General features: G+C 46.5%; 1 protein-coding gene across 1 annotated transcript; it reads left to right on the plus strand.

Annotated features, from left to right (window-relative positions):
- Window positions 1-27,715, plus strand: LOC308591499 (uncharacterized protein; the record flags this gene model as incomplete). The annotated part of the gene is made up of 4 exons (XM_081202261.1): window positions 1-130; window positions 1,238-1,390; window positions 25,549-27,275; window positions 27,674-27,715. Exons 2-4 carry the CDS (start codon window positions 1,330-1,332, stop codon window positions 27,713-27,715), a joined length of 1,830 nt encoding a protein of 609 aa, XP_081058387.1. The 5' UTR covers window positions 1-130; window positions 1,238-1,329.
- Window positions 27,716-27,840: the final 125 nt, after the last annotated feature.

Consider the following 27,840-nt stretch of genomic DNA (forward strand, 5'->3'; position numbering starts at 1 on the left):
GGCCCGGGAGCTTGGTTTGCAACGGAAAGGGAGTCTCTTCCTCCGCCTCGTCTCGGGGGCTTCTCTCCTGTCCTCCCTCCTCACTGAGCGACAGTCGCTTGGCTCGGTTATTTCTTTGGCAGGGACACAGGTGAGATTTCCCCACCCGAGCGGTGTCAAGGCTGTCCGCCGTCGGGAACAGGATACTAGGTTAGGAGGAGAGGCTTTCCCGATTTGCTCCGGCTGGGCTCTTCTTCCGTTCTTAGGTAGAAGGAGTGCAAAGCAGGCCTGAATGCAATGGCCTAGGGCCACCAGAAAGCCACTCGCATCATGCAAATCGGAAGGGGGTGAATCAGGAATAATAAACCCCCTTAAGACAAATGCGGATCTGGGAGCAGGGAGGTTATCCAATTCAAGATTGGGGCCACCAAGCCTCAAACAGATTGGTGCTGATTATTATTATTAATTGAATTTATATATCACCCTATACCTGGGGAGTCTCAGGGCAGTTCACAGAATAAAATCAAGATATAAAACCACAAAATACATAATAAAAACAAAAAGCCAATAGCACCCCCCCAAAAAAAACCCCCCCACTTAAAAAGGGCATATAATGCAAATCAGATCAGCCAAAGGCTTGGTTAAAAAGGAACGTGATTAGGAGTACAGTGGTACCTCCGGTTAAGTACTTAATTCGTTCTGGAGGTCCGTTCTTAACCTGAAACTGTTCTTAACCTGAAGCACCACTTTAGCTAATGGGGCCTCCTGCTGCCGCTGTGCCACCAGAGCACGATTCCTGTTCTCATCCTGAAGCAAAGTTCTTAACCCAAGGCAGTGGCGTAGCGTGGGTTGTCAGCACCCGGGGCAAGGCAAGTAATTTGCGCCCCCTAACCCCCAGATGGTGCGGCCGGCCCCCCCTGCACCCTCCACCCTACGCCACTGACCCAAGGTACTATTTCTGGCCTGTGAAAAAACAAGAGCTGTTTGAAGAATTGCTGTGTCGTCTGGTATGTTCACCCACAACTTAACAGTAAGCACTACAGCTCCCAATATTCTTTGGGGGGGGGGGAGGGTGTGCTTTAAATGTATGGCCGCTCAGTAGCCCATACTGACTTTCAGAGCTGTCACTTGCCTTAGAATCATAGCAGCATGGAGTTGGAAGGGACCCAGTGCGGTCATCTAGTCCAACCCCACTGCGATGCACGAATAGCAGCGAAGAAGATCGCTTTGTTTACCTCCTGTTGCTTTGATCTTCCAGGCAGTTGGTGCTGTGGCGTCACCCGGGGTTTCCTGTTGCAGGATTGGTCTTGGGTTTAAAGGGACGATGCAGGTGTGGAGCACCTGGACAGGATGCTGAGAGGCAAGAAGAAAGAAAACATCCCTCCTTTTCTGAGCGGCTATGTGGCGTCTGGTAAGCTGAGGCTTCCCTGGAGTCCACTAGGGCGGGGTGGCCTTGACTGTCGGCTCCCTCCTTGCTTAGTCTCAGGGTTGCCCCTTGTAGAGCCCAGCAGGCAGGAGGTTGAGGCAGATCTGGAATAAGTTGTCTCCACTTGCCATTGGCTCTGGCGCCCCCTGCTGTTGGCCTCCACTGGTGCCAAAGGGTACCAGCCAACCACTGCCCCCCTGGACTGTAGCTGGTGTGTCAATCAAGCTCAAGTGACCCTATTAATTTTTTTTATTATGTTTTCCGAAAGGGTTAGGAAAGAGATAGTGGGAAATGATCCATAATGAATTGGGGGGGGGGGGAATGTTTTAAAGTACTTTCCCAAAAAACCCAAAGTCTTTTCTGTTGCGGATAGTTCAGACTGAAATTCCCAGGTGTCAAAAAAGGTTATTTATGTATGCCCTTGTTTTGTTAGCCCCAAAATAGAAAATGAGCGAGGTCCCAACTAAAGAAGAATGGCAACTTAAGTTGACAGAATATGCACAACTCATAGACTTAACATATAGAAAAAGAGAACAAGAAGAACATAAATTTAGAGAACATTGGAGAATGTTTATTGAATATATGGGAAATAATTGTGTACAGCTGAATACGCTGGCAGCATTAAGATAAATTCAACAGTGTAAATAAGTTTGGATGGGTGCAATAATGGAAAACCGATTGGTATAGTTTTTGTAAAATATGCAGGGATTTGTGATATGTAAAATGAACCATGGAAAAAGAAGGAAGGTCATTGATATTTTAAGGATGTAAAAATGAGTACTTTAAATTGTATAACAGAAAATTTAATAAAAATCATAAAAAAGGAAAGAGATAGAGTAAGAGATGCAGGGGAGGGGGCCCATTGTTTTGTTTTTGTTCCTGTTTTATATATGTGTGTGTATGTGTATTTGCATATGTAAATATATATCTTGCGTTTTTATGCTGGGATCTTCAGACAAAGATTGTTTGAATAAGTAAATAAATGAAATTGTATTGGGAGCAAAGTCATTGGCAACTCAGGTAGGAAATAGATGTGCTCGCATTTGCGAAAGGGGAGATTAAATTCTTAGGAATTGGTTGGAAAGGTTTCTAGTCACATCGTTTATCAAGTTTAAGGAAGGAGGGGCCTGTGGAAGACAAGTGGGTGAGTAGTTTCAGGATTGGCATAGTATAGTAGGCAAGCAGCTGTTGATACTTGGATGGAGGTTTTTTAAAAAATATATTGAGGAAGTAATGTCAATTAGAAATTAAATATGTTATTTGTCTTTCTACGTCTTGACATGGGGTAAGATGCACGATTATGGTGTGTCCTGAGGAGTGCGTTGTCTTAGAATCAGAAAAATATTTGTGTAAGGGTGTCCCCTGAGCTCGCTTCCCCTCTTCCCTCCTCCTCTCTTTTTCCTTGTACGTTATGTCCTTTTAGACTGTAAAACCTGAGGGCAGGGACCCACTTAGCGTTGATTTTCGTAAGTCGCTCTGGTGAGAGCCATGTTTGGCTAAAGAGGCAGGGTGTGGATCCCTGAAGTTGTATGTCTTTGCTCTTGAGCAATGATTACAGTGGTACCTTGGGTTACAGACGCTGCAGGTTACAGACTCCGCTAACCCAGAAATAGTACCTCGGGTTAAGAACTTTGCTTCAGGATGAGAACAGAAATCGCGCTCCGGCGGAGCGGCAGCAGCAGGAGGCCCCATTAGCTAAAGTGGTGCTTCAGGTTAAGAACAGTTTCAGGTTAAGAACGGACCTCCAGAATGAATTATTTCATTCCATTATTTCAAACAGGGAAAACCCAGGCTGAAAAGTTGCTAAGCTTTTTTGGCAGATTAGCTTTGCTCCTCATAATATCCATTAAGAATTTATCATCTTTCTCCTGTTCAAAGTCAGCAAAAGAAGGTCGTCTGATGCCAAGGGCAGGATCCAACGTAGCGTTGAGTGGACATTCTGTCAGTGGAAGGATTTCTGGTTGCGCAGAAATGCCTTCTCCTCTGTGCCTTCCAAGTAATAATAATAATAATAATAATAATAATCCCCTTGGAGCAGATTTGGGGAAGGTGGGGTATGGGAGCAGAGGGGCTAAAGTCCCATTACATAAGCAGAAATCCTTGCGCCGACAGGATGAGGTAACTGAATACCATCCTAAGATTTCCAAACAATTTACTGTTAATCTGTTCCCCCATCCGAAAATTTCGCCCATTATTTGGTCCCCAGTAGACACGTTCTAAAGCTGAATGGAAGTGAGAGTTGGACCATAAAGAAGGCTGACTGCCAAAGAATTGATGCTTTTGAATTCTGGTGCTGGAGGAGACTCTTGAGAGTCCCATGGACTGCAAGAAGATCAAACCTCTCCATTCTGAAGGAAATCAGCCCTGAGTGCTCACTGGAAGGACAGATCCTGAAGCTGAGGCTCCAAATACTTTGGCCACCTCATGAGAAGAGAAAACTCCCTGGAGAAGACCCTGATGTTGGGAAAGATGGAGGGCACAAGGAGAAGGGGACAACAGAGGGCGAGATGGTTGGACAGTGTTCTCGAAGCTACCAGCTTGAGTTTGGCCAAACTGCGGGAGGCAGTGGAAGACAGGAGTGCCTGGCGTGCTCTGGTCCAGGGGGTCATGAAGAGTCGGACATGACTAAACGGCTTAACAACAACAACAAAGCCGAACTAAAAGTGCCAAAACTAAGCTATTTCTTTTCTTGTGCATACTGTATCTATTCACAGAATACAGTGGTGCCCCGCAAGACGAACGCCTCGCAAGACGGAAAACCCACTAGACGAAAGGGTTTTCCGTTTTGGAGGTGCTTCGCAAAACGAATTTCCCTATGGGGTTGCTTCGCAAGACGAAAAAATCTTGCGCGTCCCCGCGGGTTTTTTTCGCTCCCCCCCTTTTCCTAAGCCGCCTATCAGCTGTTCCGCTGAAAACCCGCTTAACAGCTGATCACGGAAAGCCGCTAGACCGCTGTAGCGCTAATCCACTAGGCTGTCAATGGGCTTGCTTCGCAAGACGAAAAAACCGCTAGACGAAGAGAATCGCGGAACGGATTCTTTTCGTCTTGCGAGGCACCACTGTAATAGACTAATAGGGCTGGAAGGGACCCAAAGGGTGGAGTGCCCGGCCTCAGTTCCAGATTTGTCATTGTCACCTGTGGTCATCAAACATGGATTGCTGCACAAAGCCAACCATTTCCATTGTGGGTGTTTTTGGTGGTTCTCAAAAGAGAGAATCCCTTGGCCTATGGAGATGTATGGCATACGGTGGGCCAAAGCTTATTTCGGATGCAATATTCTAACACACCCTCCAACATTTCTCTGATGAAAATAGGGACATCCTGTTCTATAGCAGTAGTAGTAGTAGTAAATTTATTGTTTATACCCTGCCCACATAACTGGGTTGCCCCGATGAAAATAGAGATATCCTAAGGAAAAACGGGACATTTCGGGATCAAATCAGAAACCGGGATGGCTTCTGTAAATCTGGGACTGTTCTTGCAAAACAGGAAAACTTGGAGGGCCTATTGTAATAATAATAATAATAATTTTTATTTATACCCCACCCTCCCCGACCAGAGCCGGGCTCAGGGTGACTAACACCAATAAAATCACAGTAAAAACACAATGGGGGGGGGGGAGAACCAATTTAAAATACAGGTTAAAATGCAATTTAAAATGCAGCCTCATTTTAAAAGTAGTCCACAGATCAAGACCATAAGGGAAGGGAAACATAAGGATGAGACTGTCTCCAAACCAAAGACCAGGCGGAACAGCTCTGTCTTGCAGGCCCTGTGGAAAGATGTCAAGTCCCGCAGGGCCCTGGTCTCTTGCAACAGAACATTCCACCAAGTCGGAGCCAGTATTGAAAAGGCCTTGGCCCTAGTTGAGACTAATCTTGTGACTTGGGACCTCTAAAGTGTTGTTATTTGTGGACATTAAGGTCCTCCGCGGGGCATACCAGGAGAGGCGGTCCCGTAGCTATGAGGGTCCTAGGCATAGCTGTCAACTTACAGATTTGAAAATAAGGGACCAGCAGAGCACAGGTATGTTCAACTTCTGAGCCCCTCCAAGCCAAAGGCAGAAAGCCCAGCCAGCAGCCAAACGAAGCCTCAAGCAGTGGTTCCCACAGCGCAGCAACCCGGCAAAGGGGATGCAGCAAGGAAAACCACCGTCACCTCTCCGCTGGGAAGCGCTGAGCAAGGGCGAGTCCCCAGGCAACGATTTGATCGGCACAAGGCATGCAAGCTCCACCGCCCAGTCGTTCTTAGACTCCTTATTGGGTGAGCAACGCAGCCAAGCAACACAGTTGGAGCCTCCCTCCTCCCTGACCGACCAGGAAAACTTGCAAGATTTCAACCAGCCGCCATTCAACCACATAAGGTCAAAACTGCATGAGTTAAATGTGCCCATGATGTGGTTGTGTTGCATTTCTTCCTCAGCTAAAACCCCCTGCCTCTTAAGAGCTTCCTGGGTATGTTGAAAAATTAACCAGAAGGACAACAGTTTTGCATACGTTGAAAGACAAAGGAAGGTACACGTTTCCCATTTTCGTTTTTTATTCCGCTTCTTTCAGCCTAAGGCTTTGCTTTTCTGATGAAAGAGGCCCACCATGCTCCCAGGAACTTCGCTTCCCCTTGCTAGCCACTGTGCCTTCTGTTCAGAAAACAGGACATGGTGACTCCTGGGGATATCTCTTGGGGATACAGGTGGCTGTGCCACTCAGGTCTCTACAATTCCAGTTGCTGGCTTTCATCCATCAATTCCTGCCCTTCTGGTTGTTGACTCTCCTGCTGTGACTTCTTGCCTTCTACCTGTTGACTACCACGTCTGGATCCCTGTCCTTCTGCTTGTTGATTACTATGCCAGGATTCATGCTGGTTTTTGAGAGAGGTTCTACTGCTGGGTAAAGTGTCAGGAGGAAAGTCTGTCTGTTCATTTTTATGCACCAGTTCTTTATGTCTAAAAACACTTATTTTGCTATCAGTCTGCAGTGTTTTGTCTACGGACATTTTATTAGAAGCTTTTCTCTTTCCTTCCACCTGTGATTCCTTTCCTTCCACCTCTTGGTCACCTTGCTGGGATTCCTGAACCTCTGCCACTTCTACTGGTTTAGCTACTGGTTTAGCTTCTGAATCTTTGGGAGCAGCAATCACTTCTTCGGCAGTTTTCACTTTTTCTCCAGCATCACTATCGGCATCTGGTTGGCGAGAAAGACGAAGAACTTCTGCCAGAGGCTTTCGCTCCCAGATTTTACTTGTCTGCTGACCTATGCATTTCAATAACTTCCCTGTTTTTTTGCTGATCCAAGACCCATCCTCTGTCGGTTGCTGCTGCTTTGACTCTTGGCTGCTGACACGAGCTACTGCAGCTGGTTTTCCTGCTGCTTTCTCTACACTTTTCGGGTAACCAAGAGGTTGCAGAATTTCAGAGAGTGGCTTGTGCTCCCAAATTCTACTGGTCTGCTGGCTTTCGCATTTCATAACTTTTCCAGTCCTTTGGCTAATCCATGTCATGTCCTCCTTGGCTTCAACTTCATTTAGAGGTTGTGTTGTGGAAGGGCTATGGCTTTGTAGGACCTGGTGGTTAATGGATTGATGACTGCCTCGGCGGGATTCATGTCCTGGGATCTGCTGACTGTGTCGGGATTCCTGGCCTACAACTGGTTGAGTGCCTTGGCGGGATTCATGTCCTGGAAGCTGTTGGCTATGCCGGGATTCCTGGCCTGTGAGCTGTTGACTTCCGCGGTGGGATTCATGTCCTGGGAGCTGTTGGCTATGCCGGGATTCCTGGCCTGTGAGCTGTTGACTTCCGCGGTGGGATTCATGTCCTGGGAGCTGTTGGCTATGCCGGGATTCCTGGCCTATTAAAGGTTGACTCTGACTGCCTCTGCGGGATTCATGTCCTGGTTGCTGCTGGCTATGCCTGGATTCCTGGCCTATTAAAGGTTGACTCTGACTGCCTCGGCGGGATTCATGGCCCGGGAGGTGCTGGCTATGCTGGCTGCCACAACGGGAGTCATGACCAAGTTCCTTTTTGAGAGATGACATGCTAGCACTTGTGCTGCCAGGAGGCAAGTCAGGCTGCTGGTTTTCCTCTATCAGTTCCTTATGCTGAATAATGCTGATTTTGCTTTCAGGTCGCTCTACCTCACCTTTATCAGAACTTGCTGTCTTTGGGACATCTTGGTCCATTGCTAGGCCATTATCTCCACTCTCCTGGTGTGGTGTCAACTCTTCGATTTCATCATTATGTTTCTCCTCCTCACTATCTTTGATTTCATCACTTTGTTTCTTTTCCTCATTGATTTCATGTGCATCTTCTTCATTAATTTCTTTTCTTTCTTTCTTTTTGCATTTTAAAATTTTATTGGTTTCCAACCGGTTATACATTTTATCCATATCACAACAAATCTTATCCATTTTAGACTTCCTTCAACGTTACTGACAATCATTCGTAGTTATACCTTTCATACGCATTCCATTCTTACATATTGCCATTTATTCCTCCCTCCCTTCATTATTTCTAATAGACAATACTTATTAATTCTTTACAGTGCCTCTTTAAATCCCACTAGCGTTGTATTTACAGCACAGTTATTTTCCAGATAACCCACAAATTTTCCCCAGTCTTGAATAAACTTTTGATCTTTAGTATATCTGATTTTCCCTGTTAATTTATCCAATTCTGCATATTCCATCAATTTTTCTCTCCACTCTTCTACCGTTGGGGTTTCCTCCTGCTTCCATTTCTGAGCCAACACAATTCTGGCAGCCGTTACCGCGTACTGGAAAAGTTTGCAGTCCTTTCTTCCAATATCCTTTCCTACAATACCTAATAAGAAGGCTTCTGGTCTTTTAACAAAGGTGTATCTTAACATCTTTTTCATTTCATTGTAAATCTCCTCCCAAAAGCTTTTAACTTTTTTGCATTCCCACCACTGATGGTAAAATGTCCCTTCTTTCTGTCTACATTTCCAGCATTTATTGTCTACCTTGTACATCTTTGCCAACTTTACTGGTGTCATATACCACCTGTAAAGCATTTTCATCATATTTTCTTTCAGTAGCGTACATGCCGTAAATTTTATGTTCACCTTCCACAACCTTTCCCAGTCCTCCAATTGAATATTATATCCAAAATCCCTTGCCCACTGAACCATCACTGATTTCACTTCTTCATCCTTCGTGTTCCACTCCAACAGTATTTTATACATTTTTGACAAATTTTTATGTTCATTGTTTATTATATCTTTTTGGTATCTAGATTCATAACCCCTTTCCTTCACCTCTTTTTTAAACATTTCATTGATCTGAAAGTAGTGCAGCCAGTCGTATGTAAAGACTTTGACCTGGTCATATGATTTTACTTTCCACTTCCCTCCTTCATTGGTCACCATTTCTTCATACTTTCCCCACTTTCCTCTCATGTTGATTTTCTTTACCCCCATTATCTCCAACGGGGATAGCCAATGAGGAGTTTTTGGTTCTAGTATATTTTTATATCTATCCCAAACCTCTATTAATGAACCTCTGAAAACATGGTTACCAAACCCCTTGTGGACCCTCTTTTTGTCGCACCATAGGTACGCGTGCCACCCAAATTTGTTATTAAACCCTTCCAAATCTAGAAGTTCTTTATGTTCCAACTTTACCCATTCTTTTAACCAGCACAGACATGCTGCCTCATAATACAGTCTCATGTCTGGTAGGGAGAAGCCACCTCTTTCTTTTAAGTCTGTCAATAACTTAAATTTAATTCTGGGCTTCTTCCCTTCCCAGACATATCTTGAGATCACCTTTTGCCAATCTTTAAAGTCTTTTGTACCTTTTATTATGGGTATAGTTTGAAACAAAAATAACAACTTAGGGAGCACCATCATTTTGACCATTGATATTCTTCCCCAGAATGATAGTTTCATTCTGGCCCAGACCTCCAAATCTTTTTTTATTCCATTCCAAACTGGGGTGTAGTTGTTTTGGTACAAGTCAATGTTCTTTCCAGAAAGCCAAATTCCCAAGTACTTAACCTTTCTAACTACCTCAATCCCTGTTCGTTGCTGTAGTAATTCAATCTTATCTTGATCCAAATTTTTGACAATCATTTTAGTCTTTCTCTTATTCAATTTAAATCCTGCTATATTTCCAAATTTTCCCATCTCGTCCAAAATCTCCTTTGTGCTTTCTATTGGCTCTTCCACAGTCAGAACCACATCGTCTGCGTAAGCTTTAACTTTATACTCATTGGCACCTAGTGTAACCCCTTTAATTTGTTTGTTTTGTCTTATTGCATTTAATAAGGTTTCCAGGATCACTATAAATAGCAGTGGCGAAAGCGGGCACCCCTGTCTTGTTCCTTTGGCTATTTTAATATCTTCAGAAATAACATTGTTGATTATCAATCTTGCTTTCTGTTCTGTGTAAATTGCCCTTATACCATTCAAGAATTCCTGGCCCACCTCCATAACCTCCAAATTTTTCAACATAAAATCCCAGACTACATTATCGAAAGCTTTCTCCGCGTCTACAAAAATTAAACTTGCTGGTTTATCACACCAATCGGACAGAAATTCGATAAGGTTAACTATATTTATTGAAATTTAGTCTTGTAGTCTTTCTGTCTCTTCTCCTTCTTCTTCTTCTCCCTCTTCTTCCGATTCTCTCCCAGTCTGTTCTTCTTCTTCTCCCTCTTCTTCCGATTCTCTCCCAGTCTGTTCTTCTTCTTCTCCCTCTTCTTCCGATTCTCTCCCAGTCTGTTCTTCTTCTTCTCCCTCTTCTTCCGATTCTCTCCCAGTCTGTTCTTCTTCTTCTCCTGATTCAAGTTCCTCCCTCAATCTTAGTCCTCCTCCTGCTCCTTTGACCTCTTCCTCTCCTTGTTGTAATTCCTTATATCTTCTTGTGAATTTTCCTATTTCCTCAGGGCTTAACAGTCTTCTTTTTACTCCTTTGTAAAAGAATGAGATGCCTTCCGGAAATTCCCATCTGAAATTGATCTTATTTTTCTTAAGTAGTTGCACCAGTGGTTTATAAGCTTCTCTTCGTTTCAGCAGCCTTATTGGAATATCTTTTAATATGATTATATAATTCCCGTCAATGTATAGTCTCTTCTCTCTATTCCTTTGCAAAATCAAATTTCTCATCTCTCTATCCTTGAAAGTAATTAAACAGTCACCCGGGAATTTCTTTAGCTTACTTGGTTTGATTTTCATTCTATATGCATTTTGTATTGTCTTTGCCAATTCTTCTTCCGATAGCTCCATCCACTGCGCAATTTCCTTTATTAATCTATCTTTTATATTTTCATTTTGTATTTCCGGTACTTGCCTCAACCTTAAATTAACTTCTCTCTGTTTCAGTTCGTTCATTGCGATAGAGTCTATTATTTCCTCTTGTAGTTTATCTAAGTCAGCAATCTCATTTCTCAACTCCTCCTCTTCTTCTTCATTCATTTCAACAATTTCCTCCTTGATTTCCTCCTTGATTCCATCATTATCTCCCTGTTCTTCAGATGGATTCATGGCTCTTATATTTAAAAGCCCTGCGACTTAGTGCTTCATTCTGAGTGTGGCTGCCTTCCTCCAATGTGTTCCTTCCTTTCCGTTGCTAATAACTACCATGTTGTTCTAGAAGCTTCAGAACTTCAGAAGCTTCTATGACATCAGTTATTATTCCTTCCTGGGACGAGCCTTTTTAAGAAAAAGGCTGAACTGTTGACCCGGGATCCTGAGCTGCTCGCCTTGCAGTGACGCCCTGGACCTCTTTGTCCCTCGATCTCGGGGAACGTGCTTATTTCCCGGCCAATGCACCAGAAATGTAGCCTTATTAATCCATGGGTCGGAATAATTGTTGCACCCGAGCAGAGACAAAAGGGCGTGGGGCCTGTGGGCATTCCATTTTCCAGTGACCCTCTTGCCTGCAGATGGCGCAGTGGTTTCTTCCCTAGGCGTCTTCTGCTGCCCCTCGCATGGGCTTCTTGTTTCTGGCTGCTGGCCAGCTCTTAGTCCCATTAATTTTTTGGTCTGGTATTTTTCTCTCTGCTTTTCTGTTTCTTCACCCCTCTGATTATAAGTGGTCTGTGCAAGGGTTAACATCCATTCAAGTCGATTCCCTATGAAATTCTCATTTTTTTTTGAATTTTACGTCTTATGTCAGGAGCTGCTTGCATCACAAAGGTGGTTTTTACAATCACCTCTTGGGCATCATCATCAGGGTCTATGGGGGTGTACTTGCGGAATGCCTCTTTTAATCTCCAAAAATACTCCTAGAGGCTCATTGGGCAGCTGAAAAATCTCAGATAATTTCGCCATATTTGTAGGCCTTTTCGCTGCCCGTCTCATACCTTCTAAAACATTTCTGTGATAAGTCTCTAAGGCCGCCCTTCCCTCTGTAGTATTGTAATCCCAAGGGGGGGTCCTTCTGGGGTAAGAGACCTCAATTGCAGCGTCAGTATTATTTTCTGCCTTGAGCTGTTCCCTGGCACAGGCATTTACCTTGCGGACCTCCTCAGTGGTCAGAATTGTGTCCAAAAGCTGACTTACATGATCATAAGTAGGCATATAGGTTTTGAACACACCTTCAAAAAGTCTAATTATTTTTGCAGGATTTTCCTCAAAAGAAGGATTTTGATTTTTCCAATTGCAAATATCGGAGCTTGTAAAAGGGACATGCTGAATGGTAAAGGTCCTTGGGGGTCGAACACCCCGATCATTTGGCTGTTCCAAAGGATCATACACTTGCCGGAGAGGGGCCACCACAGTGGGCTTGGACAAAGCCTTCGATTTAAGTGTCTCTACATGTTTTGTTGCCCTGTCCCACGCTGTTCTCAAAACCTATACCCTGTGGAGCTTACCTTTTTCCTCGAGGTACCTTCTTTCTGCACGGCCGTTGCTCTTTCTCTCCGTCACTTTGTCGCGTGTCCACTCAGGAACGGGTGGCCAGTCCCTCCCACGAAGTTGGCAGGATGCGCATTGGAACTGTTGACCCGGTATCCCGAGCTGCTCGCCTTGCAGTGACGCCCTGGACCTCTTTGTCCCTCGATCTCGGGGAACGTGCTTTTCCCGGCCAATGCACCAGAAATGTAGCCTTATTAATCCATGGGTCGGAATAATTGTTGCACCCGAGCAGAGACAAAAGGAGCCAAACGACACCAAGGGGTTAATCCAGAGAAAGAGCGTTTTATTCTGCCATGGGGGGGGGGGCAGAGGCACCTGTGTGATTCAGTTCACAAAAGACAGGCCGCACCGAAAACATTTTACAAGCAGGTTTTATCCTTTTTTCAAACCCCTTTTTTCCTCTCCCCCTTCACAGATTCTTACATAGAAATGTTGCTTTTCGTTCTCTGTTCCCGGAAGTATGTTGCAAATCAATGTACCAGGACAAGGTTATCTTGGATCTGGGAAGCGAAAAGCTTTTCTGTTCTCAGCTATGGGTTTGTTACAGCATTTTTGTTACAGAGAGGACTTCTTAGCTCATGCTTTTTGTCTTAGAGGAAAATGCAGTTTTTGAAATGCGTACGCCGAGGCCTGGCTGGGGGGGGGGGAATTCACAAACAGTTTTTAGGGCTTTCTGGGGTAACCCTAACTGTACCCCTTCAGTGCGAGATTGGTTACACTATGGTCGGATTAGGGAGGTTTTTAATAGGGATAAAAAAAACAGGCTTCCAGGTGGAAAAAATCGAAACTAGAAACAGAATTGTTAGAACCAAAAACTAAGGTACTTTCAAGAATGTACAACTTGCTGTTAAAATAAAACACTCAGGATGAAACGGTTAAATCAGCTATGATAAAATGGGCGCAAGACATTGGTCACAATATTATGTTTGCTGACTGGGAACGGTTATGGACCACCGGTGTGAGGTTCACGGCATGTAATGCCTTGAAAGAAAATATTATGAAAATGATATACAGGTGGTACATAACCCCAGTCAAGCTTGCAAAAATATACCATTTGCCAGACAATAAGTGTTGGAAATGTAAAGAGACTGAAGGAACATTCTTTCACCTTTGGTGGGCGTGCCCAAAGGTTAAGGTCTTCTGGGAAATGATATATAATGAACTAAAAAAGGTATTTAAATATACCTTCCTTAAGAAACCAGAGGCTTTCCTTTTGGTCATTGTCGGCCAAATGGTGCTAAAGAAGGATAGAACTTTCTTTATGTATGCGACAACAGCAGCAAGAATACTTATCGCAAAGTATTGGAAGACAGAAGATTTGCCCACTCTGGAAGAATGGCAGACGCAACTGATAGACTACATGGAATTGGCAGAAATGACTGGCAGAATCCGAGACCTGGGAGAAGAGATTGTGGAAGAGGACTGGAAGAAATTTAAGGATTATTTGTAAAAGTATTGTAAACTGTATGAATGTTAGAATGATGCAGGATAGAAAGATAAGGTGGCACTAGTGACATATTTGAAAAGAATAAGTAAAATTGGGTTATAAGAACAAAGTTAAAACTTGAACAATATTATGTCAAGCTCAAATAACTGATAAAAAAGGGGGAAAATTGGAGGCATAATAGTTGAAATATATAATATAAAATAAGATTTGAAAGAAGGTGAAATATTGCTGAATAAGATTTTCTAAATGGGAACACAAAAAAGGGAGATGTGAGGGAGTCAAGAAAGAGGGTTATGGAAATAGCATCTGAGAAACTGAACTTTTTTGCATGTCTATTTTATGCTTTGTTTTTTCTTTGTTTTTGCTTCTTTGTACGCTTTGTATGGTTTTCTTGTCTTTTTTTGGTTTTTTCTTTTTCATTGATTGTAAGTTGGTTGTATTGTTTAAAACCTTTAATAAATATTTTATTTAAAAAAAAGAGAGAGAGAGAATGCAGCAGGGAGCAGGAACCTGCAGCCATGCCAGCTGGGGCTAATAGGAGCTGGAGTGCAACTCCCTTTAGAAGATGGGCTCTCCAGCTCTGCCCTACAGCATCCTTGTAGAGTCTTCTTTGGCCATCCCTCATAGCTGAGTAAAATTGTCTTCCATAAACACGGTTTTAGCAATGAGTCCATAAATGACTGTGGAGGCCAATTCTGGATCCACACGTCCTTCCACAGTGGGGACATTGGTTTCCGGGTGAGAGTTGATCACGGTGTGGATTTGCCTAGCGTGCCTGCCTCTTGTGTCCTGAGTTCGAGTGTCTTCAAAGCCCATGACACGTTTGGTAAAGGCTGTTCTCCAACTATAATTAAATACACAATAGATTTCATATATTCAATTATTAAGCAGATTTAATACACAAACAGATCTATACACATTCATTAGAAACACATGACACAAAAAATAAAGCTTTAAAGTTTTAAGATTTTTTTTCTTGAATGTTGCCGAGGCCTATAACCCGCAAGCTGTGGATTAGACTACTCCGAGATAGACAATTTCCAGCACACACAGGATAACACAGGAACTGCCTTAAATCTGAGTCAGGCCATTGGTCCACCTAGTTTAGGACTGCCTACACAGCCGATCTCGAGGGTTTCAGGCAAGTGAGATTACCATCCCTACCTGGATATGCCATCAGGGATCAAACCTGTGACCTTTTGTCTGCAAAGCAGATGCTCAGTGCCTGAGCTACGGCCCTTCCAGGTGATGACTCATTCCAGCGGCCCTCCATTTATCTGGGTGAATTACAAACTTGTAGAACAGGCCTTCCCTCACAGCCCCTGGTCCTTATGTTCGTTTTGTGGGAATGGAGAATTGATTGTTATCCTTTACTTCCCTTCGTTTAAGCAACTTATGTTTCTGGTTGATTGATTTGTATTTATAGCCAGACCTGACAGGACAGCATAGCACAGCACAGCATGCATGTACAGCAATTATTCACAAGTGACAAATGTCCTTCAGGCCCTGTCTGCTGTCGCCAGAATCTCATATTGTTACATTCTGGAGAACAGGAGCCCGATGTGGATAGTGCCATTATACAGTTTAGTCACTAGGTGGCACCAGAGTTCCTTCTTCCTGTCTCATTTAGCAAGGAGGTGAGACAATTGTCCCCTCTTTTTCTGAGTGGCCAATGACAGGCCTGAATCTCTGTTGTCCCCAAGTATTCTAGGGCCCATAAATCCTATCAGCAGCACCGGTTTTCTCCTACTCTCCCTGGGACCTCAATGGCCCTGGCTGTTCTTGCTTTTGCACTGCCTCCTGCCTGTGCACAGGAATGCCTGCAGGTCGCAAGGAACTGTGGGACTTGTACTTCTCTAGAGAGAGCATCGCATATATCTGTATACAGTGGTACCTCTGGATGCGAACGGGATCCGTTCCGGAACCCTGTTCTCATCCTGAAGCGAACGCAACCTGCATCTGCGCGTGCACGGGTTGCGATTCGCTGCTTCCGCGCATGCAAGTGACATGATTTTGAGCATCTGCATGTGCGAGCGGCGAAACCCGGAAGTAATGCATTCTGTTACTTCCGGGTTGTTGCAGAGCGCAACCCGAAAATGCTCAACCTGAAGCTACTTCAACTCGAGGTATGACCGTATTTCATAAATTCTATATGTTGCTTGATTGTGGAAAACCTCAAAGTGATTGACAAAACAAATAAAACAATAAGATCCTTAATAAAAATAAGTAAAAAAAATTAAAACTAGCAATAAATAAAAAACACACTAGCCTTCTAAATATTTGGGTAGGCTTGCCTGTTGTCAAAAGGGAGGGAGTTCTGAAGGTAGAAGATTGATTCCTTCCCAATCCAAAACGGGTATTGCGTGACATCAATAACCATGTTAGTTCCGCAGATTGAAGCAGTCGAATGGGCGCGTATGGGGTGAGGCGATCTCTCAGGTCGACTGCTCCCAAGTTGTTAAGGGCTTTGTATATTAAGACTTTGAACCTGGCCCAGGAGCAAATTGTCAACCACTGACCACTGGTGTCATAACCTGAAAAGGTCTTTGTGTAACGCTGTGTAACTGTTTAATATCCAACACAGAAAAAGCTTGCTCCATGCAAAAATCACCAGGAACAGTTCCTGGTAAAGGAGCAGCAAAATCTCCCCAGAGTAGTAACAATTACTGCTGTGGAAAGCTCTATAAAGAAGATCTAATCCAGTGTGCTTGAATCCTGCTCGTGAGTTTTCCCTAGGAATCTGGTTGGTCACAGGGAGAACAGTATGCTGGACTAAATGGGCCCTCTTTGGCCGGATCCAGCAGGACTCTTCTGACGTCGATATCATTTTGTCAAACGGAAGTAGCGCTACATTTTAAAAAATCAAAGCCTTTTGTGGAGCACAAGCTAAAAACCCATAAGAATGTAATAATGAACTGGGAGCTTAAATTGCCTGGCAAAAAATGTCCCGTAGGCTGAAGCCAAGCTGTAGGCATGCAATGCACTCCAAGCCTTCAGGCCCTGGAGTCCGGGAGCTTCATGTGCATAACAAAAGACAGAGAGGATTCTAAAACCCTCCAATGACATTTGCTGGTAGCTGGCTGGCTGGCTGCTCGTCCCTGCTGAGACAGGGCCAGCGAGCAGGGGCATCTTACCCATAGAGGCTAGTGGCGCGGGGCCCCGGGCTGCCAAGTTCTGGAGGGTGCCAGGGAAGAGGTGGAGGCTGGATGCGGCACATCCCGGCATCAGCTCACCGCCCTCGCCCGCCTCAGCCATGCCACACCGAAGCAGCACCATGCCTGGAGGCTCCGTCTGCTGTGGCCACCGTGGCACGAAGCGGCCAGCTGAGCCGAGAGGTGCCGCGTCCAGTCCCTGCTTCTTCCCTGCAGGAGGAGCTGCCCTGCATCCACTGCCCACCTCCTCCAGCCCCGCCGGCAGCGCCGTCTTCCCTAAAAAAGGGTCAACAACTCTGGGAAACGGGGGGGGGGGGACTTGCGCCGCCACTGCCGGAGGAAGCTTTGCACCACGGTGCCAGATATGTTTAAGACAGCCCTGCCAGTGATGTAATGGAGGAATTTGTTGGACCTTACATTCTTGGCAGAGTTTGACTTCCAACAGATATCGGGGTACTTGAAGTCTCCCATGACTGCTTGTTGTCGTTTAGTCGTTTAGTGGTGTCCGACTCTTTGTGACCCCCTGGACCAGAGCACGCCAGGCCCTCCTGTCTTCCACTGCCTCCCGCAGTTTGGTCAAACTCATGCTGGTAGCTTCGAGAACACTGTCCAACCATCTCATCCTCTGTCGTCCCCTTCTCCTTGTGCCCTCCATCTTTCCCAACATCAGGGTCTTTTCCAGGGAGTCTTCTCTTCTCATGAGGTGGCCAAAGTCTTGGAGCCTCAGCTTCAGGATCTGTCCTTCCAGTGAGCACTCAGGGCTGATTTCCTTCAGAAGGGATAGGTTTGATCTTCTTAGAATGGATAGTTTTGATCTTCTTTGTCCATGGCGTTTTCTTGGCAGGGATACTGGAGTGGCTTGCCGGTTCCTGCTCCAGGTGGATCACGTTTGGTCAAAACTCTCCACTATGACCTGTCCATCCTGGGTGACCCTGCACGGCATAGCTCATAGCTTCTCTGAGTTATTCAAGCCCCTTTGCCATGGCAAGGCTGTGATCCATGAAGGACCCATGACTGCTATATCTCTCCTTTTTGAATGTTTGTGTCAGGGAACTGACATCGGAGCGAGAGGCAAAGGGGAGGCTCCCAGATGATGCTGGCGAAGGACCCAGCAGCAGGGGGAGAAACAGCTCAGTAGAGGGGGAATCCAATCAGCGCAACACCAGGGATAAAGGGGGGCAGACGGGGAAAGTGGAGAGAGGGCTCCAGGACTCTTCACTGGACATCAGTGAGGAGAGCCCAGGTCCTCCGCTACCCACGCCTTCCCTGCGCAGAAGACTCCCGCGCAGTGAGAGGAGGAGGAGACTGGGTGTCAAACAACTTTTATGTTGGAAGAGGTTCAAGAAACGCCCACTGACGGATTCTGCCAGTGACTGAGGCAGCCACCATGAGATGGGGCTGTGCAGTCAGAAAGGTTTAACAAGGCAAATTAACCGAGAAAGGCACCAGTTTACGCACGAGTAACTCATACCTATTACAGTTTGGTAATATGCTATGGGAAGCACCATCCAAGTCCTCAGTCTGGCTTGGAGGTCTGTAGCAGACGCCCACAAGAAGGTCACTGTTGTTTCTCTCCCGTTCAGAGAGAAAGGGTTGGTCTTCCCCAAATCCATCAGTGATTTGGAAGCTGCCCTTTCCACCGAGCCCCCGTGCTGTGGGAGTCAGAAGGGTGCAATAGTGAAGTCCCCTCCCCTGCCAGCATACATTACAGCCTGGGTTGCGTTTCGCACGCAGGTGAAGTGAATCAGGGTAATAAACTTCAACCGGCACTTTGTTAAAAGAGGGTAATTTAATTTTAATGCTTTTGCAGAGAGCCTCCTTTTCTTCAAAAAAATAGAGGCCTGCAGCTACTCCTGCCTTATTGGACAAGTACGTCAAAGTTGTTAACATTAAACGGGAGCTATTTTAATGGCATTATCCGCCCCCACAGACCGGCTCTCGCTTATCACATTCTCCTGGATGCAGCTAAGGTTATTGTGCTCGGGCTCCCAGCCATGTGAAGGACTTGTCAAATTATCATGTTTAGGAAAAAATGGGGAAATACTAGGCAGAGGAGAAGAAAGACGGGGAGGTGAAAAGAGCTTTCTGGCTGCGGCTTGCTTGTGTCATTTGAATGGCCAGAGCCATTAAGCCAAAGTCACGATATGCCTATCATTTTAATGCGGGCTCCATTGAGGCACCTCAAAGCGCACACAAAGGGAGCTAATTCCCAGGACTTAATTCATGTTATTACACAGAACCGTACGGCAGAGGTAGGGGCTGGAGGGGTGTTTCACAAAGCAAGCCCTCCTTAACTCGGCCGGTGAAGTGTAGGTGGGTTCAGGCATGACCTGAGACCAAGATTCAGCTAAAAAAAGGATTTATTGGAACATCAGGAACAAGAAGAACAAGAATGACAAGCAAGCAAGTGGTGGGGAGCACAGAGAAATACTACTGGGTGGCAGAGAAAAGGCAGAACTGCTCAACACTTGCTTTGCCTCTGTCTTCACCCAACTGATGCTGATGACACCCAACTCTATCTGTTGATGGATGGCCATCCTGACTCGGCCCCAGACACACTGACCAGATGTTTGGAAGCTGTGGCTGGATGGTTACGTGGGAGCAAGTTGAAGTTAAATCCTTTGAAGACAGAGGTCCTGTGGCTGGGTCAGGACAGTATGGGATTGGGGGGGGCAACTCCCATCTCTTGCGGGGGTGCAATTAGTGCCAGCACCGTCCGTTAAGAGTTTGGGTGTAATCTTAGACACTTCCCTTTCCATGGAGGCGCAGATTGCAGCTATAACAAAGGCGGCATTTCTTCATCTCCGCCAAGCTAAGCAGTTGGCTCCTTACCTCTCTCGCCCTGACCTAGCCACTGTGATCCACACGACGGTCACCTCCAGACTGGATTATTGTAACTCGCGCTATGTGGGGCTGCCCTTGAGACTGACCCAGAAACTCCAGCGGGTGCAGAATGCCGCGGCAAGACTCCTTACGGGGTCCTCACTGCGAGATCACATTCACCCGGTGCTATACCAGCTGCACTGGCTCCCGGTGGGGTACAGGATCAGGTTTAAGGTGCTGGTTTTAACCTTCAAAGCCCTATACGGCCTAGGACCCTCGTACCTACGGGACCGCCTCTCCTGGTATGTCCCACACAGGAACTTACGGTCTTCAAACAAAACCATCTTGGAGATCCCGGGCCCAGCTTCGGCTGGGGAGGGCGGGATATAAATAAAATTTTATTATTATTTTATTATTATTATTAAACCTCTGATCAACTGTGAGCTCACCGGGGGCCGATTCACAAGCAAATTTGCCCATGTTCAACATGGGTGGTCCTTGCCCAGGTAAGGTTTTGCCTGCATCTTGTCCCTTGGCAGTGAAAGGATCCCATTGCTCAGTGTGACTGAGGGAGAATCTGGCATGGTTTGTTGGATTCCACAGACTGAAACCCCAGAAATGGAGATTGCTCTTGCGCCCATGTTCTGCTCCCTGGTTCCCACGGGCATCAGGCTGGCCACCACGAGACCAGGATGCTGAACTCGATGAGCCATTGGCCTGATCCAGCAAGCTCTTCTTGTGTCCTTATATGTCCCCACCACCCCAGTGCCTTGTAACCTGCTGCCCACAGACAGACTAGCCTGCAGGTATGCAAAGGAAACTTGATGCATTGATCCAAGGCAGTTACCGTACTCTTCTTCTCCCACAGTTGTGATAATTTCCCACCAACTGGCAGCCAGGCCATCCCATCAGTTGCATTCATGCTGATAATAGCATTTTGCAAGGGGGGGGGAGCAGGGAGACTTTCACCTGCCCAACAGGAATCTGTCTTCTGATGCAGAGATGAAACACGCTTTTCGGAGTATTTCCAATAACTCCATTAATGCCTGAAGTGACTCAAAGATTCTTAAACTCCAGGTGTTTCCGTGCCTTTGAACATCTGATCACTATTGCCTCAATAGCATTCGTTTCCCAGTTCGTAGTGAAGTCCATGTTGACATGCACAGACTCCTGCCATGCACATAGTTAAGCGATGGAACTCTCTGCCACCGGAAGCAGCGATAGCCACCAACTTAGTTGGCTTTAAAAGAGGATTAGGCAAATTCATAGAGATGGATCTGAATGGCTACTAGCCACAATGGTTTCACAGTTAGGGACAGCAATGCTTCTGAATAGCACTTGTTGGAAACCACAAGAGAGCAGAGTCCTCTTTTGTGCTAATTTTATCTTACAAAATGATTTCACCCCTTTATGTTCTGGAACTGGCAAAGCTATAAGCAAAATCACGTGACATATAAGAAATCAATTGCACTCGGTTTGGGCATGTTGTCATCCATTATCTGCATGGTGTACCAAGTGTAGGCTTGCAGCTCCTCAAGTAAGAGTCTTCTGTTGGGTTTTGCCGCTACAAAATCTGAAGGAAGAAACCAAAAGATCCACTGCTACCCACAAACCACCAGCGCTCAGTCCAAAGTTATTATCGCTGTTCATGTTCCTACAGTCAGAGACCCTGGGTGACCTTCTGCTCACTGCCCTTGGCACCCAGAGGACGCACAAGACATTCACTCGCTGCCACGACACAGCTGGCTGTGAGGGAGAGTCATTATCAAGGTCAGAAGCATCTTCCAGAACTGTAGACTTGGGTTAATTAGCACTTGACCAAGCCAGTGATGGCAAAGGTCTTAGAAGACAGAGCGATTAATCATGAAAGTGTCTCTAACCTTGAAGATGAAGTGTCTGGGTGACATTCTGGACCGAGAAAGTGACTGGTTGTGAAAGGCCTTGCAGGAAGGAAATTTCTACGCTAGACTGCCGTGCTGGGATAAATCGAGTCTCTGATTTCTACAGCAGCGCTATTCTAAGAAGGTGTGGGGAATGAGAACTTTCCTCCCTTTTAAGTCCATCAAAGCGCAAGGAAGGTGCTACTGGACCACACCAAGGGCCAGTCCAGTCCTACGTCCTGTTTCCAGCAGTGGGATTTGCCTAAACCTTGACTAAGAACAGAAGATCCTGCTGGATCATGGTCAGGGCCATATGAATGTATAAATGTCCCCTCTGTTTCTTCGCATTTCCAACTCATCTTAGATCCCTTTTATGCACTTTGACCAATTTAGTCAGGGTGAAGTACCATCTGTAGATCATCTTTTGTAGATAGTGGAAGGCAACTTCCTGTGTTCCTAAGCCATTGATACAAGCAGTCATCACTAGGTCTTGTGGCACTGAGTTCCAGAAGTTTATTATTTCGTTTAACATTGGTACTTCCTTTTATCTATCCTAAATCTCCTGCAGAATTTGGATCTCTTCCAACCTCACCATTCTAGGACCCCATGGTTTCATTGGATGAGCTTGAATTCTAGTGTTTATAAGAGACAGAAGAGGGGAAACATCTCTCTGTCTGCTTTTACACATTGTGAATAATTTCATAAACCCTTGTTCACTTTTTTCCTAAACGAAACAGCCCCAGATGTTCTGGCACATTAGCAATGTTCCCAGCAAGCAGCTGTTGATACTTGGATGGAGGTTTTTAAAAAAAATATATTGAGGAAGTAATGAGAATTAGAAATTAAATATGTTATTTGTCTTTCTACGTCTTGACATGGGGTAAGATGCACGATTATGGTGTGTCCTGAGGAGTGCGTTGCCTTAGAATCAGAAAAATATTTGTGTAAGGGTGTCCCCTGAGCTCGCTTCCCCTCTTCCCTCCTCCTCCCTTTTTCCTTGTACGTTATGTCCTTTTAGACTGTAAAACTTGAGGGCAGGGACCCGCTTAGCGTTGATTTTCGTAAGTCACTCTGGTGAGAGCCATGTTTGGCTAAAGAGGCAGGGTGTGGATCCCTGAAGTTGTATGTCTTTGCTCTTGAGCAATGATTACAGTGGTACCTTGGGTTACATACGCTTCAGGTTACAGACTCCGCTAACCCAGAAACAGCACCTCGGGTTAAGAACTTTGCTTCAGGATGAGAACAGAAATCGCGCTCCAGCGGAGCGGCAGCAGCAGGAGGCCCCATTAGCTAAAGTGGTGCTTCAGGTTAAGAACAGTTTCAGGTTAAGAACGGGCCTCCGGAATGAATTAAGTACTTAACCCGAGGTACCACTGTACTGCGGGCATTTGAGAATTGCTGGAAATAATTCACAGAAGATATTTTTCTACAGGCAAGACATCAGCATGCGGTTCTTCTGCCGCCGCCGGCCAGACAGACTGGGTTGTTCTGGAGCTAATTTGCCCGGCTCGTCTTGAGGACGGAGCTCTAATTAGAAGTGGATCAAAGCCTCCTTGCTCCTCTTTTCCACCGCCCTGCATGCTGGACATCTGGTTCCACAATGACTAACTGGGATCTTAAATCGTGGGGTCTAAGCTGCTTAGAGCGACTCAGCTGGCTAGCACATTTCGGCTTTCGAGCATTAAGCGTGCCGTCAGCACGGTGGGGTGTTCTCGTTGTTCCGCTGCCCCAACCCTTCAAGGTCAGAGAAGCAAACACAAAGGGGCATCTGCTTCTGCCCCACACCCTACCCCACAGATCCGGACGGAGCCGGGAGCATGTCCCACGGTGCCGATCGGAGTGAGTAAGGCCGCTGCGGGAAGAGAGGCAGTTTGGCTGCAGGAGGTGCGTCTTAAAGCCGCACGCTTACGATGCGCTGAGAGAGGCATACGGCAGCTTAGCTCAGGCACAGGCAAATAGTGTTTGGCTGGGGAGGTGGGCACCCTCTGCTCAATTTAGCAGAGGGACGAGTGGCAACTGCAGCAAAATGTGGCAGAGTATCTTGGTGCCCTAGCCAGCGCTCAGAATCCTACAGCTACTGAGGTTGCCTTGTTCTCAATGAATATACAGTGGTAAAGGTAAAGGGACCCCTGACCATTAGGTCCAGCCGTGGCCGACTCTGGGGTTGCAGTGCTCATCTCGCTTTATTGGCCAAGGGAGCCGGCATACAGCTTCCGGGTCATATGGCCAGCATGACTAAGCCGCTTCTGGCGAACCAGAGCAGCGCACGGAAACGCCGTTTACCTTCCTGCCGGAGCGGTACCTATTTATCTACTTGTACTTTGACGTGCTTTTGAACTGCTAGGTGGGCAGGAGCAGGGACCGAGCAACGGGAGCTCACCACGTCACGGGGATTCAAACCGCCAACCTTCAGATCGGCAAGCCCTAGGCTCTGTGGTTTAACCCACAGTGCCACCCGCGTAGAGTGGTGCCTCGGGTTAAGTACTTAATTCGTTCCGGAGGTCCGTTCTTAACCTGAAATTGTTCTTAACCTGAGGTACCACTTTAGCTAATGGGGCCTCCCGCTGCTGCCGCCGCACCGCCGGAGCACGATTTCTATTCTCATCCTGAAGCAAAGTTCTTAACCCGAGGTACTATTTCTGGGTTAGCGCAGTCTGTAACTTGAAGCATATGTAACCCGAGGTACCACTGTATATATCTTCCCCATCTTTCTATCGACCTATATTTGGGGAGTTTCCTGCTCAGGTCTATACTTAGCCTCGTTTTGCTCCATTTCGGTTGGCACCGAGCACCTGAGTTTTCTGTTAAAGGGAGGGGCGAACCATAGCCAAAGACTCTTATTTGTGGCTGAGCCTGTGAGAAGGAGTGGGTTTGTCACAGCCTCTCTGGGGATTGGCTGTGTATTGCTCGCTAATCTGAAATCCAGGGACGGACTGTTCTAGGACAGAGTCAGCCCCGTGCAACACCTAGAGAATCACGGCGTGCATTTGAAGCCCAGGGGTTGACGGCGTGAATAAGTCCTTCCTAATGTCTGCCCTGAATCTTGCAGGTTTCAGCTTCATTAAATTAGCCCCGTTAGGTTCCAGTACTATGAGAGAAGGGGGAAACCTTATTCGCTTTCTGCAAACACAGCGTAATTTTACAAACCTCTGTAATGTTTCACTTTCTCGCCGTTTTTAGAAACTTAAATGTTCCTCGATTGTTGCGTCAATTTACAGTGTTCATTGTAAGTGTATTATTATTATTATTATTATTATTATTATTATTATTATTATTATTATTATTATTATTATTATTATTATTATCAGAATACAGTTGTACCTTGGATCTCGAACACCTTGGCTCCTGAACAAGCGTTCTGGTTTTCGAACGATTTTCAGAAGCCAAACATCCGACGGGGCTTTCGCGGCTTCCGATTGGCTGCAGCAGCTTCCTGCAGCCAACCAGAAGCCGTGCTTTGGTTTCCAAACATTTTGGAAGTCGAACTGACTTCCGGAATGGATTACGTTCAGCTTCCAAGGTACGACTGTAACAGTGTGCTTTGCTTTCCCACAATGCACCTGCACCACACATTTAAAGCACATGGCTGCCCGCAGGAATCTTGGGAACTGTAGTTTGTTAAAGGTGCTGGGAAGTGTGGTTCTGTGAGGGAGAAATGACAGTGCCCAGGATTCCTTGAAAGAAGCCATGCGATTTAAATGTGCAGTACGGATGTGGCATTCAGTAAATGTATGTCAGTTTTCCACACGTTCTTCCTCCTTCGGCTCAGATTCCCTGTTTTTAGACATTGCAGCACGTCGGTAATCCTTGTTTGCTTTTGTGAAGTCACGGAATGTTCACGCACATCCCAACTTGCAAAGTTGAAGGATCTGATGTGGGGTCATGGTTAAACGTCAGGCACTGGAAGGAATGGAAAGGTATGCGACATGCATGCTGAGCCCTAACACAAACAGCTTTCTTCCTCTGCAGAGCAAACAAACGTCCAGAGAAACATCAACATCAATCTGTACCTGTCCACGGAAAGGAATGTAGCAGCCGACTCCGTTGTCCGCAGGCCAGACTGCGGAGGAGCGAGTGTCCAGGGGGGGAAACGGGCTGCGTTCACGGGAAAGGGAAGCAATGACCTGCAGCAACACCGTGCGGTTCAGACCAACCTCTCTTGCCCTTATTGGCCTTTCCAGGACGCCACCGGAGGCTCTTTACCCAAACGGCAAAGCAACCTTGCATCGAAACTGCAGAGGGGTGCATCTGGAGACTCCAAATTTACCAGCGATGCACCGATTTCCTGCCCCTCTCTCTGCTCATGCTCAGAGCAGCTCGGTTTAAAGGGCAACCCTCCCAGCCACCTCTCGAGTAGAAGCCAGAATGTCTCTCATGACTGCGGCACCCTCCCAAAGAACAGGATGGGAAGCGAGGACCAGTATGGGTCAAAACCAAGCCACGTTTGTGCGTCGAGAAGAATCTGCGGGCATCTCAGGGACTGCGGAGCGTGCTTCTCTCCGGCCGAATTGCCCGTGACATCGCCTCCTGGCTCCGTTTCCTGCCGGTGTCCTCCTACGAGCCCTGGCAGGAGCGACGACTCTTTCCATCGTGGGCCAGGCCTTACCTTGGACCATTTGAACTCTTCAACTTTGGTGGAGAGCGCTGGGTCTTCTGCAGCGCTCCAGACCCTCTTGAAGTCTTCCCGGACGTCTGCTGACCTGCACCGCTCCATCAGGCAGCTCAAGCGAGAAGCCGCCACCTCAATGGGGGCATTGGGCTCCTCCCCCTGGGAATCCAAACGTCCTCTTTTCCCTTGCCACCCGCTCCGCAATCCTCAGGTCTCTGCCTCGACCGTGCTGAGTGCTGTGGAGCATCTTTCGGTGGGAGAGAGCTACGCCAGGCAGGCCAGCGTCAAATGGCGAGCCCCTTTTCCCAGGGACTGGGGCGGCACTTCCACCGTGGGCAAACCCACCTCCGTTGTCTACAGGTGCGACAACGCTGGACTGCAGACGTGCCCAACGGAGGCCTTGGACCAGTCAGGTTTCCGTGGCGCCATTGATCTGACCTCGCTGGCCCTTCGGGGAGAAGACCTCTGTTCCAAAACCTCCATTCGCTATCTCGGAGGTTGCTTGGGCGGCGGATGGCGGACTCCAGAAAGAACGGGTTGTTCCGAAACCTGCTGCCACCGAAAGGCGGCTGATCCGGAAGAGCTCGCCTCCGGAGCGTTGCGTCGCTCGGAGTTGAGTCTCTCAGACCATGCCTTGAGTCTCCTTTCCTTCGACAGCTTGGAGGTCTCCCTGAAGACGTTGTGCGCCGATTCTCCGGCAAACCTGGGGTCTCCTGTGTGCGTCAGCCTGGCAGTGCATTCTCCTGCATGCCGGTTTAGGAACGGCGCCCAGGATTCTGACGTCCATGAAGCTGGGGGCGAACTAGGAGAGGACGGCGGGGGCCCCACACTCTCCGCAGGGGAGCACGCTGCAGATCTGCCCCATTGGAAGCTCAGCCACTTTGGAGAACATTGGCAGGCTGCCAATAGTATAGGTGCGGCCGTTGTTGGGAGAAGTGGCAACGGCTCCTCAAATTCCGTGCCCGACGACTGTTGGCCTGATGCGGAAAATAGTCAGGGAGGAGGGCTTTCAACGGAAGAGACCGAGAAAAGGACCACAGCGTTGTACGACGAGGAAAGCAACAACAGGATGGATGATAAGCAAAAGGTGAGCTCAGTCTGTCTGTTACTAACTAAAGCAGGCATAGGCAAACTCCGGCCCTCCCAATGTTTTTGAGACTACAATTCCCATCATCCCTGACCGCTGGTCCTGTTAGCTAGGGATGATGAGAATTGTAGTTCCAAAACCTCTGGAGGTTTGCCCATGCCTGAAACTAAAGCTTGGATTTTTTCGTTTCATTCCTTGCTTTGTTTCCCTCTGTTTTTCTTTTCCTGTTTGACTTCTTTTGTCTTTGTTATGTCCTCTGGGGTAAGGAGAAGCTCCCACGTGAGAACTGGGAGAATCCACCTCTTTCTGGGTGGGGTAAGAGTTAAGATTTACCTGTGAGAGAAGACTTTGTATTCTTCTTTTTCTTTCTTTTTCTGTTTTTTTTTCTTTTTGTCTAGATTACTTCATTTTTTATTGTCAAGTATTATGAAAAGTCTTAATAAAATCTTAGTTTTTAAAAAATTAAAGTTTGGATTAATAGGTTATTGTATTTTAGTGTTTTGTTGGAAGCCGCCCAGAGTGGCTGGGGAAATCCAGCCAGATGGGCGGGGTATAAATAATAAAT

This window comes from Podarcis bocagei, assembly GCF_964188305.1.
Source record: "Podarcis bocagei genome assembly, chromosome: 7".
NCBI lineage: Eukaryota > Metazoa > Chordata > Lepidosauria > Squamata > Lacertidae > Podarcis > Podarcis bocagei.